The sequence below is a fragment of the Pithys albifrons genome, chromosome 18, assembly GCF_047495875.1.
Source record: "Pithys albifrons albifrons isolate INPA30051 chromosome 18, PitAlb_v1, whole genome shotgun sequence".
In the NCBI taxonomy this organism is placed as follows: domain Eukaryota; kingdom Metazoa; phylum Chordata; class Aves; order Passeriformes; family Thamnophilidae; genus Pithys; species Pithys albifrons.
This window is the reverse complement of record NC_092475.1, coordinates 5,431,162-5,446,860: the sequence shown is the minus strand read 5'-3', so window position 1 is coordinate 5,446,860 and position 15,699 is coordinate 5,431,162. Positions and strand designations below refer to the sequence as shown.

General features: G+C 42.9%; 1 protein-coding gene and 1 long non-coding RNA gene across 3 annotated transcripts in view; one reads left to right on the top strand and one right to left on the bottom strand.

The window, feature by feature from the left end:
* Nucleotides 1-15,699, bottom strand: part of LOC139680447 (uncharacterized) — a 114,406-nt gene that overhangs the window by 51,262 nt on the left and 47,445 nt on the right. The gene's annotated exons all lie outside the window — the stretch shown is intronic.
* On the top strand, nucleotides 326-13,891 carry EDN3 (endothelin 3). The gene is made up of 5 exons (XM_071572852.1): nucleotides 326-646; nucleotides 920-1,067; nucleotides 12,356-12,520; nucleotides 12,990-13,094; nucleotides 13,780-13,891. Exons 1-4 carry the CDS (start codon nucleotides 595-597, stop codon nucleotides 13,060-13,062), a joined length of 438 nt encoding a protein of 145 aa, XP_071428953.1. The 5' UTR covers nucleotides 326-594; the 3' UTR covers nucleotides 13,063-13,094; nucleotides 13,780-13,891.

Here is a 15,699-nt window from a genome sequence, read left to right as displayed (position 1 = left end):
TTCACCTGGGAGATCACTGGCAGAGTCTTGGGACAAAAACAAAAAAAAAAACCCTAAACAATTCCAAAAGCTGTAGCTCAGGTTTGAGTCCAAAAGCTGCATTTTTATCACACGAGCGATTCCTTTTGGAATCAGACAGAGAGGAGCAAGAGCAGCTCATGGCAAAGCGAGGCACTCAGAGCAGCATTAACCGCACAGGGCAGGGCAGTCCCGGGGGGATGTGCCGCTGCAGCCCCGCGGTACCTGCCGGGGGAGCGGGGGCGGGCGCGGGGGCCGAGCCGGGGCAGCCGCAGCGGTTGCGGGTGGGAGGCGTCTGCAGCTGCAAACAGCAGCTCCGCTCGCTCCTCGGATTTGGGGCTGCGCTGGGAGGTGTGTGTGGGAAAAGCTAAGCCATGGATCTTCCCTTCTTTTGACAACACTTCAGGACTAAGCCTGCACTGGCAGAAGTGCTAATCACACCTCCGTGTGGGAACTAACTCCGGCGAGCAGCGTGTGCCGCCAGCCCCGGGATATTCCCTGCCTCCAACCTGAAGGATTCCTCCTGGAACGGCTCATTCGCCCCTGCAGTTCACCTTTGCCTGCAATTTGGGTTTAATGGAGCTGAGTTTATTGTTCCTCTTTGGACTTACGATTACGTCGACTGCAGGTAACGCGACTTTCTTTCTTTCTTTCTTTGCCCCTTCCACGCATGCACACAAAGAAAGGCTGGGTGGGCTTTGTTGGATTTTTTTTTTCTCCTCCTTCCCAAAGGCTGCGAGCAACAGCTCACCCGGTGCGGGATAAAGAACCAGACGCCAAAGACATCATTTGGCCGCGCGTAGGTTTAGGACAAGCCCCCTCGCTCAGCGGTGCTGTGAGCGCGCCGAGCCCCGCGGGTCGGGTCGGTGTGCGGAGCTGAGCGCTGCCCTTACCCCCGCAGGCTCCGCGCTGCCCCGGCCGCGGGACGAGAGCGGCGCGGACGGCGGTGGGATGCGGCCCCGGGCCCGGCGCTGCACTTGCTACACCTACAAGGACAAGGAGTGCGTGTACTACTGTCACCTGGACATCATCTGGATCAACACCCCCGAGTGAGTGCGGCGCGGCACGGCCGGCGGGAGGGAGGGAGCGGGCGAGGAGTCCTGCCGGGACCCTACGGGCACAGCCGGAGGCGGAGCCGCGCCCGGTGGGGTCAGGGCAGGACGAGGGACCCCGAGCAGCCCCCCGCCCCGAGCCCCCGGGAGTGCGGCGACATCGGCACCTGCCGGTCAGGGACAGGGGGACAAGGGGAGCGATGCCCCCCGGCTCCCGCGGTCCAGGTGCCACCCGTGCACTGGCACACCGGGAGATGTGGGCATTCTCCAGGAGAAATCTGCTTCTAATAACCCCTCACTGGGAAAGCAAGAATAGCGAGTCTGTGCGCAACTGTACTGGTTTGGATAAAAATTAATATGGAAAAATACCGTGACATTAATAATTTCTTTAAAAAATCCCATATACCAGATTTTAAGATGTTACAAAAGAAAACCTTTTACAATTATGTTTTGTGGAATGGCAAACATAAGCTTTTGTGCCAAGTCATATTGGAAACAGTTTTTAAACACATTTCCTATGGATTGGAAGTTGGGATTTGCACACCGGGCGCTGGGGGTGGAGCACATGTGCAGAAAAGCAGTCTGGTACTGACAGTGCTTAATGGAAAGAAATCATCCAGAAACCCGAACCCTTAACCCTCTGCCTCCATCCCAAAGGTTCCAGGAACCTCCTTTTCCTACACCATTCTATACATCCTGTCTTGCTGAGAAACTAAGACAGACTTAAGGAGTTGTAGGTTCTCACAGACTAACAGGTTTCAGCCCTGTAGCAACCACAGTGATCAGTTCAGTAAAGAAATAATCATATCATGTAAATCCAAACCTAAATTACTTTAAGAATTCAAGTTCTTCACACTGTATGATCTGGGAACATCTACACACACCATCAAGTACCTCAGTGACTGAAGTTTGGGAACAGTTGTACTAACTCAGATCTGCCTTTGACTCAATTGCAAAGCTTTTAATCAGATTAAACAACAAAAGTAGAAAAATAGAAAGTAGCAGTAAAATAGGTTAAGTCAAATGGGGTTTAGGGCACTTAATTTGTAACTTCACGTGTGTGTCCTGGCCAGAGGCCATGTCTGATGACGTCTTTTGAACTTCTACCAACCTGAGTATCATGTATTCACACCAGTCATTCAGTTCTTTGAGTTCCATACCTGCACTAATCCACCCCAGGATTACTTAGAGTTATTTTAGCCAAATATTTATGACTCAGTAAATTTAAGTCAGAGCTCACCAGTGAAAACGGGGGAATGACATTCCTTTTCCCCTACGCAGTGAATAAATAGACCACTGCTAATTTTAAACACACACTCCTTTTCATTTTCCTTTTTTTTTTTCTTTAGGATATCCTGTTCTAAGTCTACAGTAATTACAATTTTCATTCCAGTGGGAAAAGTATTTAGTGTGCATCAATTCAGTGATGTAGAGAATTTTTTCCTAGCTGAAAGTATTGTACAAATATCACAAAAGAAAGGAGGGGGGGGGGGGAGGAAAACAGAGGTATATAACATTTTAATGATACCTAAGCATTATCAATAATGTATAATAATCCAAATATTAAACAATTGGGGCTCTAAGCCTCTGCTTTCTTAACTAAAGTCAGTTGTACATAAAATAGCAGCAAATCTCTCAGCTCTGTAAAGTCCACCCCCACTGGGGATAGGTCAGACTGTAATAATTTGATGTGAGGACTAGGAAATCCTCTTTTTATTACTTTTATGCCATGTGATGTTTCTATGCAAGCTATGGAATGAATACATTCAATTTCAATAGTAAATATTCACACAGAATATACATTTTAGCTCCTGTGCTCCAAAGATGTGAACTTGTATAACACTGTAACTCTGTTGGAACGCGGTGAATTGGGATACTGGGAGCCCTGTGGGGTTGGCAAAGAGTGGGTGGATGATGGTGGAAAGTAGGGAATTAGGTCAGTGGGAACTAAATTTCCCGGAGTCTGGCAGTGTCTGAAGTGGGCAGCTCCTCCTGCTGTTTTCCAGCCATGCCTGGCCTGAGCCAGGAAGGTGAGCAGAGAAAGGAGCAGGAGATGGACTTGGACACATCTGCCTTTGGGCTGAAACAGCCCACTTGTGATTTTCAGAAATCCAAGGATACTTCTGGGGCAGAGGTGCTCACTGCAGTAAGTGTCTCAAGACATTTTGGAGCATTTCAGTGCAACAGCAGCAGCATTAAGATGTCACAGGTCTGGATGAGCACTAATTCTGCCCTACCTGGGATAATGTCTCAGCAAGTCAGAGGTTCTTCTGGGTGTTAAGCAGAGAAACCAGGCCTGGTTGTGCAACTTAACATCCCAAGCAAGTCACAACACTGCTTTTACCTGGAAGTAACCTCTGGCAGTTTGTAAACAGGGTTTTTATGTTGCTCTTGTACACATGTTGGAAGTTTTTATATTTACTAAAAATTTGGCTCCAGTGCAGCTTTGAGGATCAAACACACAGTGACACACCAGAAAGCTGGTGTTAAAGTTTGGAGAAGTTTTCCTGACATCTGTTAATTCTGATATTTTCCTTGCTTATGTGCTTATCTTTTTTTATTGTTTATTTCCTACAAACACTAAAATTGCTTCTTAATGCTTCATATTCTTTCTTCCCCCCTCCTGATTATTTCCTTACTTCTGTCATTTCTTAGTTCCCACAAGAATTCCTTAATATTTTCTCAACATTGCTCTTGCCTCCTTACTTCAAGGACAAACTTGAGTTCCTCCTCTGGCTTCTTCTGCTTTTCCCAATAGGAGATGCTGTTAAGCACTGTTGTAAAACATTCAAACCAAGTCTTAGTCCCGGCCTCTCCTCCTTTTCTGGAAAAGCAGTTAAAGTTTATAGTGAAGCTGTTAGAGGCAAAGTGAGGATAGCTGGTCTGTCTCTATCCCTGCTGAGAAACCACTTAGATCAGCAGGGGCACGGCTGTAGAAAAGCACAAACCTGCAGAATGTGGAGCCTCTGACTCCCTGCAGCTTGTGCCAATTAAAGGAGAAATTATCTCTGCACACATGTTTTGGGTATTGCTTTATCCCTGGGCTTGAAGCACCGCTGTTAGTGCAGACCACCAGGTTATTCGGACGTGGTGAGTCTTTCATGCTGGGAACAGGGGGAGCCTTAAGTGGAAAAGATGACCTAAAGAAAGGCAGGTAAGTCAGAACAGAATAATGCAATTATGTGGTGTAGACAAAGCCTGCAGAACAAAGATAATTAAAAGCTGGTAAACTGTTCTCACTGATAAGATTGATTAGTGAGGAATTAGTTTGCAATGTATTTTTTTGTCAAGTGATTAATTATGCTTATCTTGATCTATAGCTGGAGACACATTCTAAAGAAGAATGAATTGTCTTTCAAGCAGTACCCACTGATGTAAGACAGACAACTTAATGCTCAATTCTGCAAGTTAAAGAAGAGAATATAGGCAAGACTACATTTAGAGCTGCACTTCTTCCAAGGAGTCCTGTATTTCAGTATGAGCTGAGCTGGTGCTTCTGACAGCAACGTGTGGTTCAATCAATAACATTAATGTTGCTTTGGGAAGCCCCAGGGATGCTCGTAGTGATTAGTAAAAGATTAAAAGGTGACAGCTCCTGAGAAAGTGGGACTGTCATGAGGACACATTGTCAAAGGAGAATTCCTCACTCAAACTAAGCACCAAAAAAATAAGAGCAGTTTTTTCAAAGGGTTTAAATCAAAGCAAAAGTGTGTGGGTTTTTTCCCAAGATGACATGTCTTATTTCAGTATTTGCTATTTTGTTCAAGAGAGGAGTAAGTGAGGGAAATTGTGTGACCATGTTGTAAAGAGCAGCTTACATGATGATCTGAGTTCTGTCTGCCAAATACATGAATTTCTGAATCAGAAAAATGGGATGGATAGACAAAGTGACAGGAAAAGTTTGATCTACCACTGTGTTTTCTGCTCTGATCCTCTGTACTTAACACATGTGCTCTTTCCTCTGTGGAAGGACTTGTGACTTGCTTTTCTGTGTGGGATATACTGGAGAGGATCTGCTGAGAGCTCCGTGGTGTGTGAGCACGTGGGGACACTGGAAGGATGTGGTGTTTCGTCACTTAATAAAGAAATTTGTTTCTGTAACATCTGCAGGTCAGACACTCCTTAGCACTAGGTTGGCTCCAGATAGTTCCTAATAGAAAATGTGTTTTCCTGACCTCAGGTGACCATTGGTTGGGGTGAAAAGGCTTTTCATACACGTGGATTGTTTTGGTCCCTCCTGGAGGTGATGACGGATGGGTTTGTAACCGACTTGTCAGAAGCCAAACAGAGCAGCTGATTCCACACCCAGTCAGCTCTCTAACAGCTACAAGGGAATGATCTTTGCTCACTACTGACTTAGGTTACCATCAGAAGGTCATCTTAGAAAGGAAACCATTTGTGCCCTTTCATCACTTCACTTGCAGTTTGACTCATACAGAGATGATTTCTTGGGATGCTTTTACAAAAAGCTGAGTTTTCCCTCACAACACCTTTTTGTTGCCTGCACCTCATTGGTCACTGCAGAACAAAACTGAAAATGCTTTTTGTCCTTATGGGCATTCAGTGGTGTTCTAAAGTATTATAATTACCCCAAATCTGGATCATTATCTTGATCATTAAATATGTATAGATGACGTCCTGTACTCTACTGGAAATAAAAGTACACAGCTAAAGATTTCTTGTTCAGCAAAACAATTAAGCAGGTGGTTATAAACTTGAGATCAGATTGAAAATACCTGGTAGCCCAAGGCATGATGATAAAACAGTGGCTGCAAGCCAGGCAGCTCCAACAAGGAAGCTGCTCTGTCTGCTAAACAGGGCACATGGTTAACCATCAGGTCCAAGTGCCAAAAGTGAAGTGATGAATCTTCTGGGGAGTTGATTTTATTTTTCTGAATGAAGTTTGCCCTCATTGTGCAATCTTTCCTAGCACATGTTCACTGCAATCTATCTGTCTTGCACAAATCTTCCCAGCAAGTGAAGAATATTTCAAAGAGATTTACTGAACATAGCAACAGGTTTCTGCTGCAATTGTTCTATTTTATCATGGATAAACTGATTGGACTTTTAGGCCTGTGTATTCAGAGTTATTCTTGCATATTTAAATTGTGCACTGATTTCCACTCTCAGTGTCTTGCTGTCTGAAATGGGCACAGCTTTCGTGCCCTCCTCAGTGTAGAAGTAAATCTGTCCTCTTAGTCTTCCTGTACAGCTTTTTTCCAACAACTCACAGTATTGATGCTTGAAATGACTTGGCTGTGCAGTTCAAATCCCACATCCCTGCAGGAGCTGGCCCTGCAGAGCACGGGGTCAGGGATGAGCCACTGCCTTGAGATCTCACTTCTGCTGCTCATGTTGGTCTAATCCTGAGGATAAACAGTCTCGAGGGCTGTCAAACCACAGCCACTTTCGTCAGTCTTACATTTTAGCACCACGTGTTGTTTATTTTTCCCCAGGTTTTTGGTTTGGTTTTTTTGTTTGTTTTTAAACCAGTGGGGGATTTTGAGCTATCCAGGCTGTGGGGAGTGCTGGAAACATGAATTAGTGTGTGTTCTTTGTGTGCACTGCTGGGGTGGCTCCAGCAATGAGTACTCTGAATTTTAGTTTGAAAAGCTACCATTTGACACTTCAGTTGATTCCTTTCATCCACATTTCCCAGCAGTTCTGCCTTCTGGCATTCACCTCAGTGGGTTTGTGTCAGAGCCACTTACTAATGAGATCCTCTGCCAGTCAGAGAGAGAAAAGGAATAATGGGAGTTTGGGCCTGACAGACAGAAACTGCTGCACCAAATTTCACTTATTTATTTAAACTAAAAATCATGTATCTTGCCACAGAACTGGGAGCAATTTAGGGTGGGTAGGAGGTACTGAAGGATATGCTGAGAGTTGTTTTCAGAGAGATATTCCTGTGAAACAGTGGCTCAGTGTATTAGGTCAGATGAGCTTTACCCAGCCCCTCTGGGGATTTGGGGTGTTGATGGACCCCCCTCAGCCCAACCTTTGCCTCCTATTGCTTCCCTCAAGAAATGTACCCCAGCTTTTCACTCAACAACTCAGATGCTGTTCTGATTACACTTCGAAATGAGAACATGTAACATCATTTTGACAGCCACAGGAGGAGGATGGATAGTGACAAAAAGCCTCCAGTACTTGACTTGGGTACCATGAGATTGCCAGGAGGAGGGACATCAAAGAACTCAGGTGGTCAGTGAAACTGGATGATGAAGCAGATGTGTGCAATCCTCAGCTTATTAACTAATTTAGCTGTAACTAATGAACTCAAACTGGTTTGGGTCCAGGAGCCTGTTTGGCATCGAGGAGCACTGACTGCTGCTCAACTGAGGATGTGGAACAGAAAGTGGTGGCTATAAAGGTTTATTTCCCCTGAAAATAACTTAGACTGCAAAAAGCTCAGAGAAAGTCCATGTTGTTATGATGACAAAACCAACGAGGAAGGCTCTTCTTTGAAGAAGGTGTTTTACTTCAATGATGATGAGGAAGGGCTAATAGGGGAGGGTACATTGATTGTGAACACTTAAAAACATACAGGAAGAATTGGAGCCAACCTTCAGAGCAGCCAGAGATCTCTTCATCTGTAGAGCTACACAAGATTACTGCAGTGGTTTTATATGAAAATACACCCAGAAATATCTGTTATTACCCCCAAGCAGCTTTCATTCTGGAGACACTTTGTTTCCCTTGGAGGAAGGTAAATTTTGCTCCTTTTCTGTGCTCTTTGTTCTCAATGGTCCTTCCAGGGATCTCACACATCTTGAGGTTGTCTGAAAGCACTGGAGACTGTTGGAGCCTTGCTGGCCTGGATGCAGGCCAGAAAATATATTGCTGAATGCTGAAATCACAGCATCTAAAAGATGATTGCTGCAACCCCCTCATCCCTTTGTTTAGGCTGAAACTCCCCAGTGCCCTGGAGGTATCTGCTCTGTTTAAGTGGCTGGGAAAGTAGAAAATAATAGCAGCTCATAGGTCAATTATAACATAGCATGAGAAACTCAGCCACATGTTATAAAAATTAAAATAAACCAATTAGATTTGTCTGCCAGAATTCCCTAGAAGTGAGGGACAGCAGGACTCAGGCAAATCATATTTCCCAATCTGACCTGCAGGCAGAAATCATTCAATGGGCTGTTCCACTATTTCAAAAAGACAAAAAAAAATTAAACCAATCCCTATTTCTGTTAATTTAATGATCAAATCTTGCTTAAGAATGTAGCTGGCTTTTAGGGGAGAGCTTTTATGATTGTGTTTTGTGGACACAAAGTACAGAAATAATCTAAGTTACTTCAGCATCTGATATCCAAGCTGCAGATTTGTACTATTTTAAAATTTCAGAAGGAACATTTATTCACCTGAAGATTGCTGTGTATTCCTTCCACTGCAGAAATCAGAAGTGTTTCAGGTGACAAGAGCACACTGTGCTTTCATTAGTTTTGTGCTGCTCTATTATACATGGAATTATCTTCAGTTAACAGACCTGTTGCACTGACTAATCACAATTGCATCTTACAGGATAACTGCAAGTACTGGAGAGGTATGAGAGCATTTTTTTTTTTTACAGAATAAATAACAAATAGCTTATACTGAAGAAGAAACCACCTCCTTAAACTCAAACCTCTAAAACTCTAAACCTGAGCTTGCAGACTTTATGCTCCCCCTCACTGGCTGCAGGAATCACACCGAGCCCCACAAAGAGAGCAATTCCACAGAAATCCCAGATCTGTGTCTTGCCAATCAGATACCAGTTCAAAGCACTACCTTGGAAAGGCTGATCCAGAAGTGCACAGGTTTGTTCAGTCTCCACTTTGTGGAGAAGAAAAGCACAAAGGACACAGAGCCCACCTGAAAGATTTGGAAACCCATTTCATGCTTCAGGAGAAATGCTGCAGGCTGAGTTACAGGTCAGAGATTCAGATTTTATCTTTTTTCCCCCCAAAGTTTCAAGCGGCTCTTGGGCAGTACTCGGAGCAGGGCCTGGCTCAGGAGCACAGGAATGCCATGGAAGGGAACTGGTGGCTCAGGATCCCCAAGAGTCTGGAGCACGTTGGCCGCCAACAAATGTGTCCCTGCCCTACTCCAGCTGACCCTCACCTTCTCTGAGGACACACAGACTGCCCTGGGAATGCTCAAGTGCTCAAGCTTTGACCAAAGCAAACAGAAACAGAAAGCAGAGACACTTATTTTGCCACACAAGTGCTCAGTGATGATCACACAATAATTCCCACTCAGTGTGCAGAAATTGTGAATCAATCTGCCTACTTCATTTTGCACCTGAGCATTGCAACACCACAAAAATAATAAAAAGAGCAGCACCATAAAAAAATAATAAAAAAGAGCAGCATTTCTTAATCACATGTAACAATCTAAGATTAAGAAGCTGCCAGGCAAATGCTTCTGATACCTGTTCAACTGAATCTCTTCAGCATCTCCTCTCACTTCTGAAGTGCTGAGAAAGAGGCAAGAACTAACTTGAAACACTAATATTTTCAGCTGCTGGAATGATAACCATACACACACTAACATTTGCTTAAATGCTGTGATTTATGAGTTGTGTCAGCGTAACTGACAGGCAAGAAAACATCTGGTTTTTGGCTCCCTCTGAATACTGTTGGAAAGACTCTGGGTTGCTATTGAAGAATATCTGGTTTGGATCTGAATTTTTGGATTAGAAATCAAAACTAGGCCCATTGGGAGCATTATTACATTTCTCTTTCTGAGGAAATTTGCACATAAACTTACATTTAAACTTCACTTGGATGTTTCAGGTAATTCTTACACTTGTCAGAGCACTGGCACATATTTTGGGGCCACAGAGTGAGGGGGTCCTGAGCACATTTTCTAAGCCATGAAGCAAATCCCGTCAGCACTTTATGTTTCACAGAGCATGAAGTACTTCATTAGAAAGATCAGAAGCAGTATCTAAGATATCAATTTCCTCCTTGGCTTAGGGCTGTGATTCATGGCTCTTATCACTTGTAATTAATTTATATTCTCTACCCCTCCCAGTTTGCTGGAATTTACAATTTCTTACGAAAGACAGTAGACTGTTCCTCAATCACTGCCATTCACATCCTGATGCACTAAAGTGAAATTGAAAGCTGATGACAATTCTGGTCGGTCCATTCATTTGCAAACTTCAGCAATTAAGAATAAAACACATTCTCTTCTTCCTCTCCCTCCTTTCAGGCCGAACCTCTGACAGGGCAAACTGCACCTCAGTCTCACAGAGGTTCTGGGTTAGGGAATTAGAGGGTAAAACCCCAATATCATATTTTGGAAGAGGGGAATTTTTAACAAGGAGCCACTTGAAATAATAACATTCTGAAGTATTTTATGTCTCGTTAGCATAATGTGGGATGACATCTGCAAAAGCTGCAAGAAGCTTCTCTATCCCCTGGCAAATGATCTCTCATGAAACAGGGCTCTCACATTTGGCTGGAATACATCAAACTAATCTTCCTCTTTCAGTCTCAATTTGAGCAGGAAGTTGAATAATAGAATTTTACCAGACAGTTTTCATAGAGGATTTGCCACTCTTAAAAATAAAGGAACTCCCTCCTGTTCCTGTCTCTAAATACCAGCTGCTACTTCATTAAAAAATGAATGTGTAAAAAATACAACCATACAGCAATTATTTATGCTAGAAGTTACCTACATCAGCCATTCATCATTCTAGAATAGAATTATTAATAGTCCTCAATTATAAAATGGGACTCATTCCTAATCCTAAAGATGACAACAAAAAGCTTTTTAAAAGGCTATTTGAGAAGGGAGACCAACTTCAAGTCCTAAAGTGTTTTGAGACAAATATGCATATTCTTGGTCTCTCCCAAAGTCTGGGCATAGGAGTAAAGGGAAAATAAGCAACAGGTTCTGCATGGGAGTGGTGCAGACCAGGATTTGCTGGAGAAAGACCATTTCAGGGGCTCTCAGCTGGAAACATTGCTGGTGATTTTCTACCTTTCAATATGATGTTATGATAACTCTGGCAAAGTGTGCTCTGGTTCAGGCTCTGAGAGACAAGAGGCACAAGCTCATAGGGGACAGAAGTGCAGAGGCTTAAATAAATGATTGGCATCCACTGTAGTGACGTTACACCAAAAATTATTGCAGGCATTAGGAAAACAACGTTTCTGAACCTTTCAGCCCACCATGTGTGTGGGAAAATGGAAAATTTGCAGCTTTCCCAGTAATAGCCTAATGATGTTTTTATGAAAGCAAATGAAAGGAGGAGAACTGTGTGAAGGCAGTGGTTGCACCCTGATTATTCAGCTTTGTTCTGTAACCTCTCTGTAACCCTTCTCGATCTACTCTTACTTCCTCTTCCCCGCCTTTTTTCCTTCACCCCTTCCATTCCTCTTTCTTGCTTTTGAACCTGAGATTCCCTTCAGACTTGTAGTGTTTTTGGAGTTGTGGGTTGCTCAGCTCATCCCTTGAGTCCACAGGAGCCTTTTGGGTCTCCAGAAGTTTCAGGTGGTGGACAGCTGAAGGAGAATAATTTATGACATCAGTCCAAACTATCCAACTCTTCTTGGGAATGTTGGCAGGCAGGGATTGACTGTAACTCAGGAAAGGGCAAAGCAGGCCAGACTGCAGGGAAATAAAGAGCTACCCCTACTATTTCTTACTATCCTGGAGTACAGAAAATGAGCCCTCACAGAAAGGCACTAATAGATACATACAGGGAAGGTTATCCAGCAGTTTCCCACATTTGTAACTCCAGGGATCGTGTTTCAAACATGATGTAGTAAAAGAATCATGCTGACAGTTTTCTTCATTTCTCAGTGTTAAAATTAAAGGCAAATCAAGCCCAGAATCATGAAGATGACAACAACTACATGATGTTACTTGTCTGGGGAAATCAGCACAGCTCCTCTGCCACTTCATACCAGCCACGGCACTGGGTAGAACCAATACTGAGCACTGGGGGAGGGCAAACAACACAGCACAGGAACAAGGAGGAAAATAAGCCATACCCTGGGGATGTGTCTGTATCAGCTGTTGGGTATTCCCAGTGGTTTACATCATGTAGCTGCCAATTAATTCTGCCAGTAGTGCTGACTGTCTGCTATTTTGTAACTTGGTGAAAGCCTGAGCTGGTTGAACAGAAGTTATGATCTGTTAGAGGGACAACTTCTTATACAAGCATAAGTTTTGAGTTTTGTGCCACCATTTATTGCTTTATAGATCTCTTTACTGAAACAGAAAAGATACTGAATGTCACTTTAATTGGCTTCTAAAATACACACTATGTGTGACTCCCACAACAGGAGGACTGTGCCATATGGACTGTCCAACTACAGAGGCAGCTTTAGAGGCAAAAGATCCACAGGCCAGACCCAAAGCCCTTCCCAGTCCTCGTCTCGATGTTCCTGTTTGGATGCTCAGGATGAACAGTGTTTGCAGTTTTGCAGAAGAATGCAAGACAGAAGAAGGTGAGTGTCAGTCTTGCCACCTGTCTACACAATTGGACACTTTCATGGAGATAAATTGATCGAGTTGCATTTATCAAATGGAACTGGTTAAAAAATGCATTGATTTTTAACTGCAATTCCCCTCCCCAGCTCGGTGGGTTAAGCCTGGCCAGCAGCCAAGCACTCCCAGAGCTGCCTCTTCACTTCCCCCTCCTGGGCTGGGGGAGTGAACAGGAGGAACAGAAGTGAGAAAACTCCTGTGTCACAGCAGAGGAAAGAGGCCAGAGCCAGCCAGCATTGCCTGTAATTTTCTTTTTGCTGCTCCTTTTTATGATGTTCTCCAAACAGCAGATCTGCCAAGTTCAGGGCATGCTGGATATTGCCCTGCTCCAGAATGTTTTATTTGGTGCAACACAGAGCATCACGTTGTCATTTTATGAATGGGGACCTGAGAGCACATTTACAAACTTGGAAACTCTCTCTTCTCCAGAAATCATGAAGCAGTGAAAAAGACAGAGGAGAAAGACCAATGCAGGGAAGAGGAACACAATTTCATGCAGTAGCACAGAGAGTTTGGAGGATTCTGAACAATCAGGTATGCTACAGATGTTTAATATTGAAAACAGATATCAATTTTCCATGAATATCAGTATTTGCAGCACCCTTAATGTTATAAATAAGGGCAGAATTTGGGCCAGGTGGTGTTTGTTTGGTTTTTTATATATGTAGATTTTAAAATAACCTTTACTATACACAAAACTGCTACAACCTTCCTTGTGGTGATCTAATGCCTTCAAAAGTTGGATTCTTTGGCCATAAGCCAATACATATTTTGGTTGGTTTTTTTGGGGGGGGCCAGGGCTGTTCCTGTCTGTCATGTTTTTGCTCATTTAGCACTGCAGCAACTTAAGCTGCATGTCCCAGTGCAGTGCTTCAGTAAAACTTGAGTTGTCAGGGTAAAAAAACAGAAGAGAACTTTGGGGGGAAAAGCATCTGAAGGGAAAAATAAATCTGCTTTTGATGACAGATCTAAAGATATAAAACTGGCTGTGATGTAGCAACCAGTTGCAAATATTTCCACTTCTAAAAAAGTCACACTATTACCCAAAAAGTTTTGCTAGGAAGGAAAGCACTTGGATTAGAAGTCCTCAAGCTGAATTTAGTGCTGTGATTGTCTGAGCACGGGCAGGGAGATGAACCAGAGTTCTACCAGGTGATTGACAGGGAGTTGCATTAAGCAGTCTGGTTGCATTTTCCTTTTTTGTTTGCTTTCTTTAAAGCCTTAACATTGCTGAAGCTCAGAAACAAGAACTTAAACTGCAACTCTCCCTTGAGATGGACAAACTCGATGCTTCAGTGTGATGCCAGTGGAGAACTGAGCAATGCCCCCCTCCCACTTCAGCAGTGCCCTCGGAGGGCACGGAACCTGCAGGAGAGGCTCGTCCCGGCTCCCCTGCGAGAGTCTCAGTAAAGGATAATCTTTGGCATGGAACTGGCAGGGAATGGATCACTGGTGAAGAAAAACTTCACAGGCAGATCCAAACTTCAGCAATGCAACGTTTCAGGAAGTTTTGTTTTTGTGTTTTGTTTTGTTGGGGTTTTTTTCTGTGCGATTTCAAAGAGCACAAGAGAAACATCCTGTTCCACTCAGTGTGTGTGTGAGGGCTCCATCCACGGCTTTCTGCAGGCAGCTGGCACTGGAGAATGGGGGGTTAGAGAGAGATTGCCTCTACATGAGTTCTCAGTAAGAATAAACAGATGCAAATATTTCTCCTGTTAATGTATGCAAGCCTGAATCATCATATTGTAACTTCGTGGCAGATGTTTAAATGACAGTATCTATGCAGAATAAATATGAATGGCTAATATAAATACTATTATAAACTATAGCAAGTTAAGAGTATACATTGAATATTCAATAGGTTACCTAATTTAGGCACAAATTAGTCCTGCACTTTGAAGTTCCATTCAGAAACACTCACAGTGATTGTTTAAGGATACACTGTAGTTGGTGAACAGAACTTCAATTATTCAGCCCAAAGAATTTTCCTATAGATACAAAGGTAGGACTGTGGAACTTCAAATGAAGCTTCCTACAACCAGAACAACTGATATTTGCTGTTCTAAGCCCCTGCCCACGTTGCCATCCACAGCACATACAATTTGGCTTTGCCAGTACTGCAGCCTCTTCATTGCACCATCATCACTGGAACCTGGCAATGAGGATTAAATCCAGCCCTGGACACTATTCCATGTAAATGATGTCTTCAGAACTTATGGACTTTTTGCTTCAAGGATGCAAGAGTAAGCAAGGAAAAAAAGAGTAACTTTTGCAAATCCTGATCTACATTATTTAAAAAGAGAGGAAATCCCTTACTTGTGACAAAGGTTTTTTTGGGGTTGACTGACCTTCATGCAGACTTTCCCCAGGGTACAGAGGTTACACTATAACCCCATGACAATAAATTATGTTTTATAAGAAGAAAGATGGGAGACCAAAAGAAAAGTGAAAAGAAATCAACAGTACAAATGTTTATATAGGGCTTAAACCAGTGGTAATAGATTTTGTTTGAAGCAAGAAAGGGAGGTCTTTGCCAAAACATATGATATATTTTATATATATGTGGATATATTTCATAAATAAATTATTACAGTTATAAAATTAAATATATCTTTCAGTTATTGCATTTGTATCAGTTTCTTACTTGCTATATAACTGATTTTGTACATTTATAGAAAACAGATTATTTATTGTATAAAACCACCTCACATACTATTTTCCCATATTTTTCTAAAAGGCATTGTATAGTTTTGGTGATTTAAAAATATAATCAAACTTTGTTATGAAGAATGTTTAATGTTCCTGATGCTCCTTTATGACCACAGACTGGAAATGTTTTCCCCCCTGAATTCACACACCCTGACCCCACAGCTCACCTTGTTTAAGATGCTGGTAGTTCTCCTATAACAGTGTGAGAATTATGAAAATATAAGGACAAATTCCATGATAATAACTATGCCTAAAAAGCATCATTACAATTTTGTGGCCCTTCTGCAATAAATGTAACCCTTCACTGGCCTAATTGTGGGAGAAACGAGGCAGAAATGGCTGTTTGGAGTCACACCTTCCCCAGCCCCACACACTTTCTTTCTATTTTAAATATTCACAAGAAACCCACAACCAAAATGGTTCTGTGTTC

Coding starts and splice junctions, on each gene's coding strand:
- EDN3 (XM_071572852.1), top strand. CDS start 595: ATGGAGCTGAGTTTATTGTTCCTCTTTGGACTTACGATTACGTCGACT. Junction 647..919: donor TACGATTACGTCGACTGCAG/GTAACGCGACTT, acceptor TTACCCCCGCAG/GCTCCGCGCTGCCCCGGCCG. Junction 1,068..12,355: donor ATCTGGATCAACACCCCCGA/GTGAGTGCGGCG, acceptor CTCCCACAACAG/GAGGACTGTGCCATATGGAC.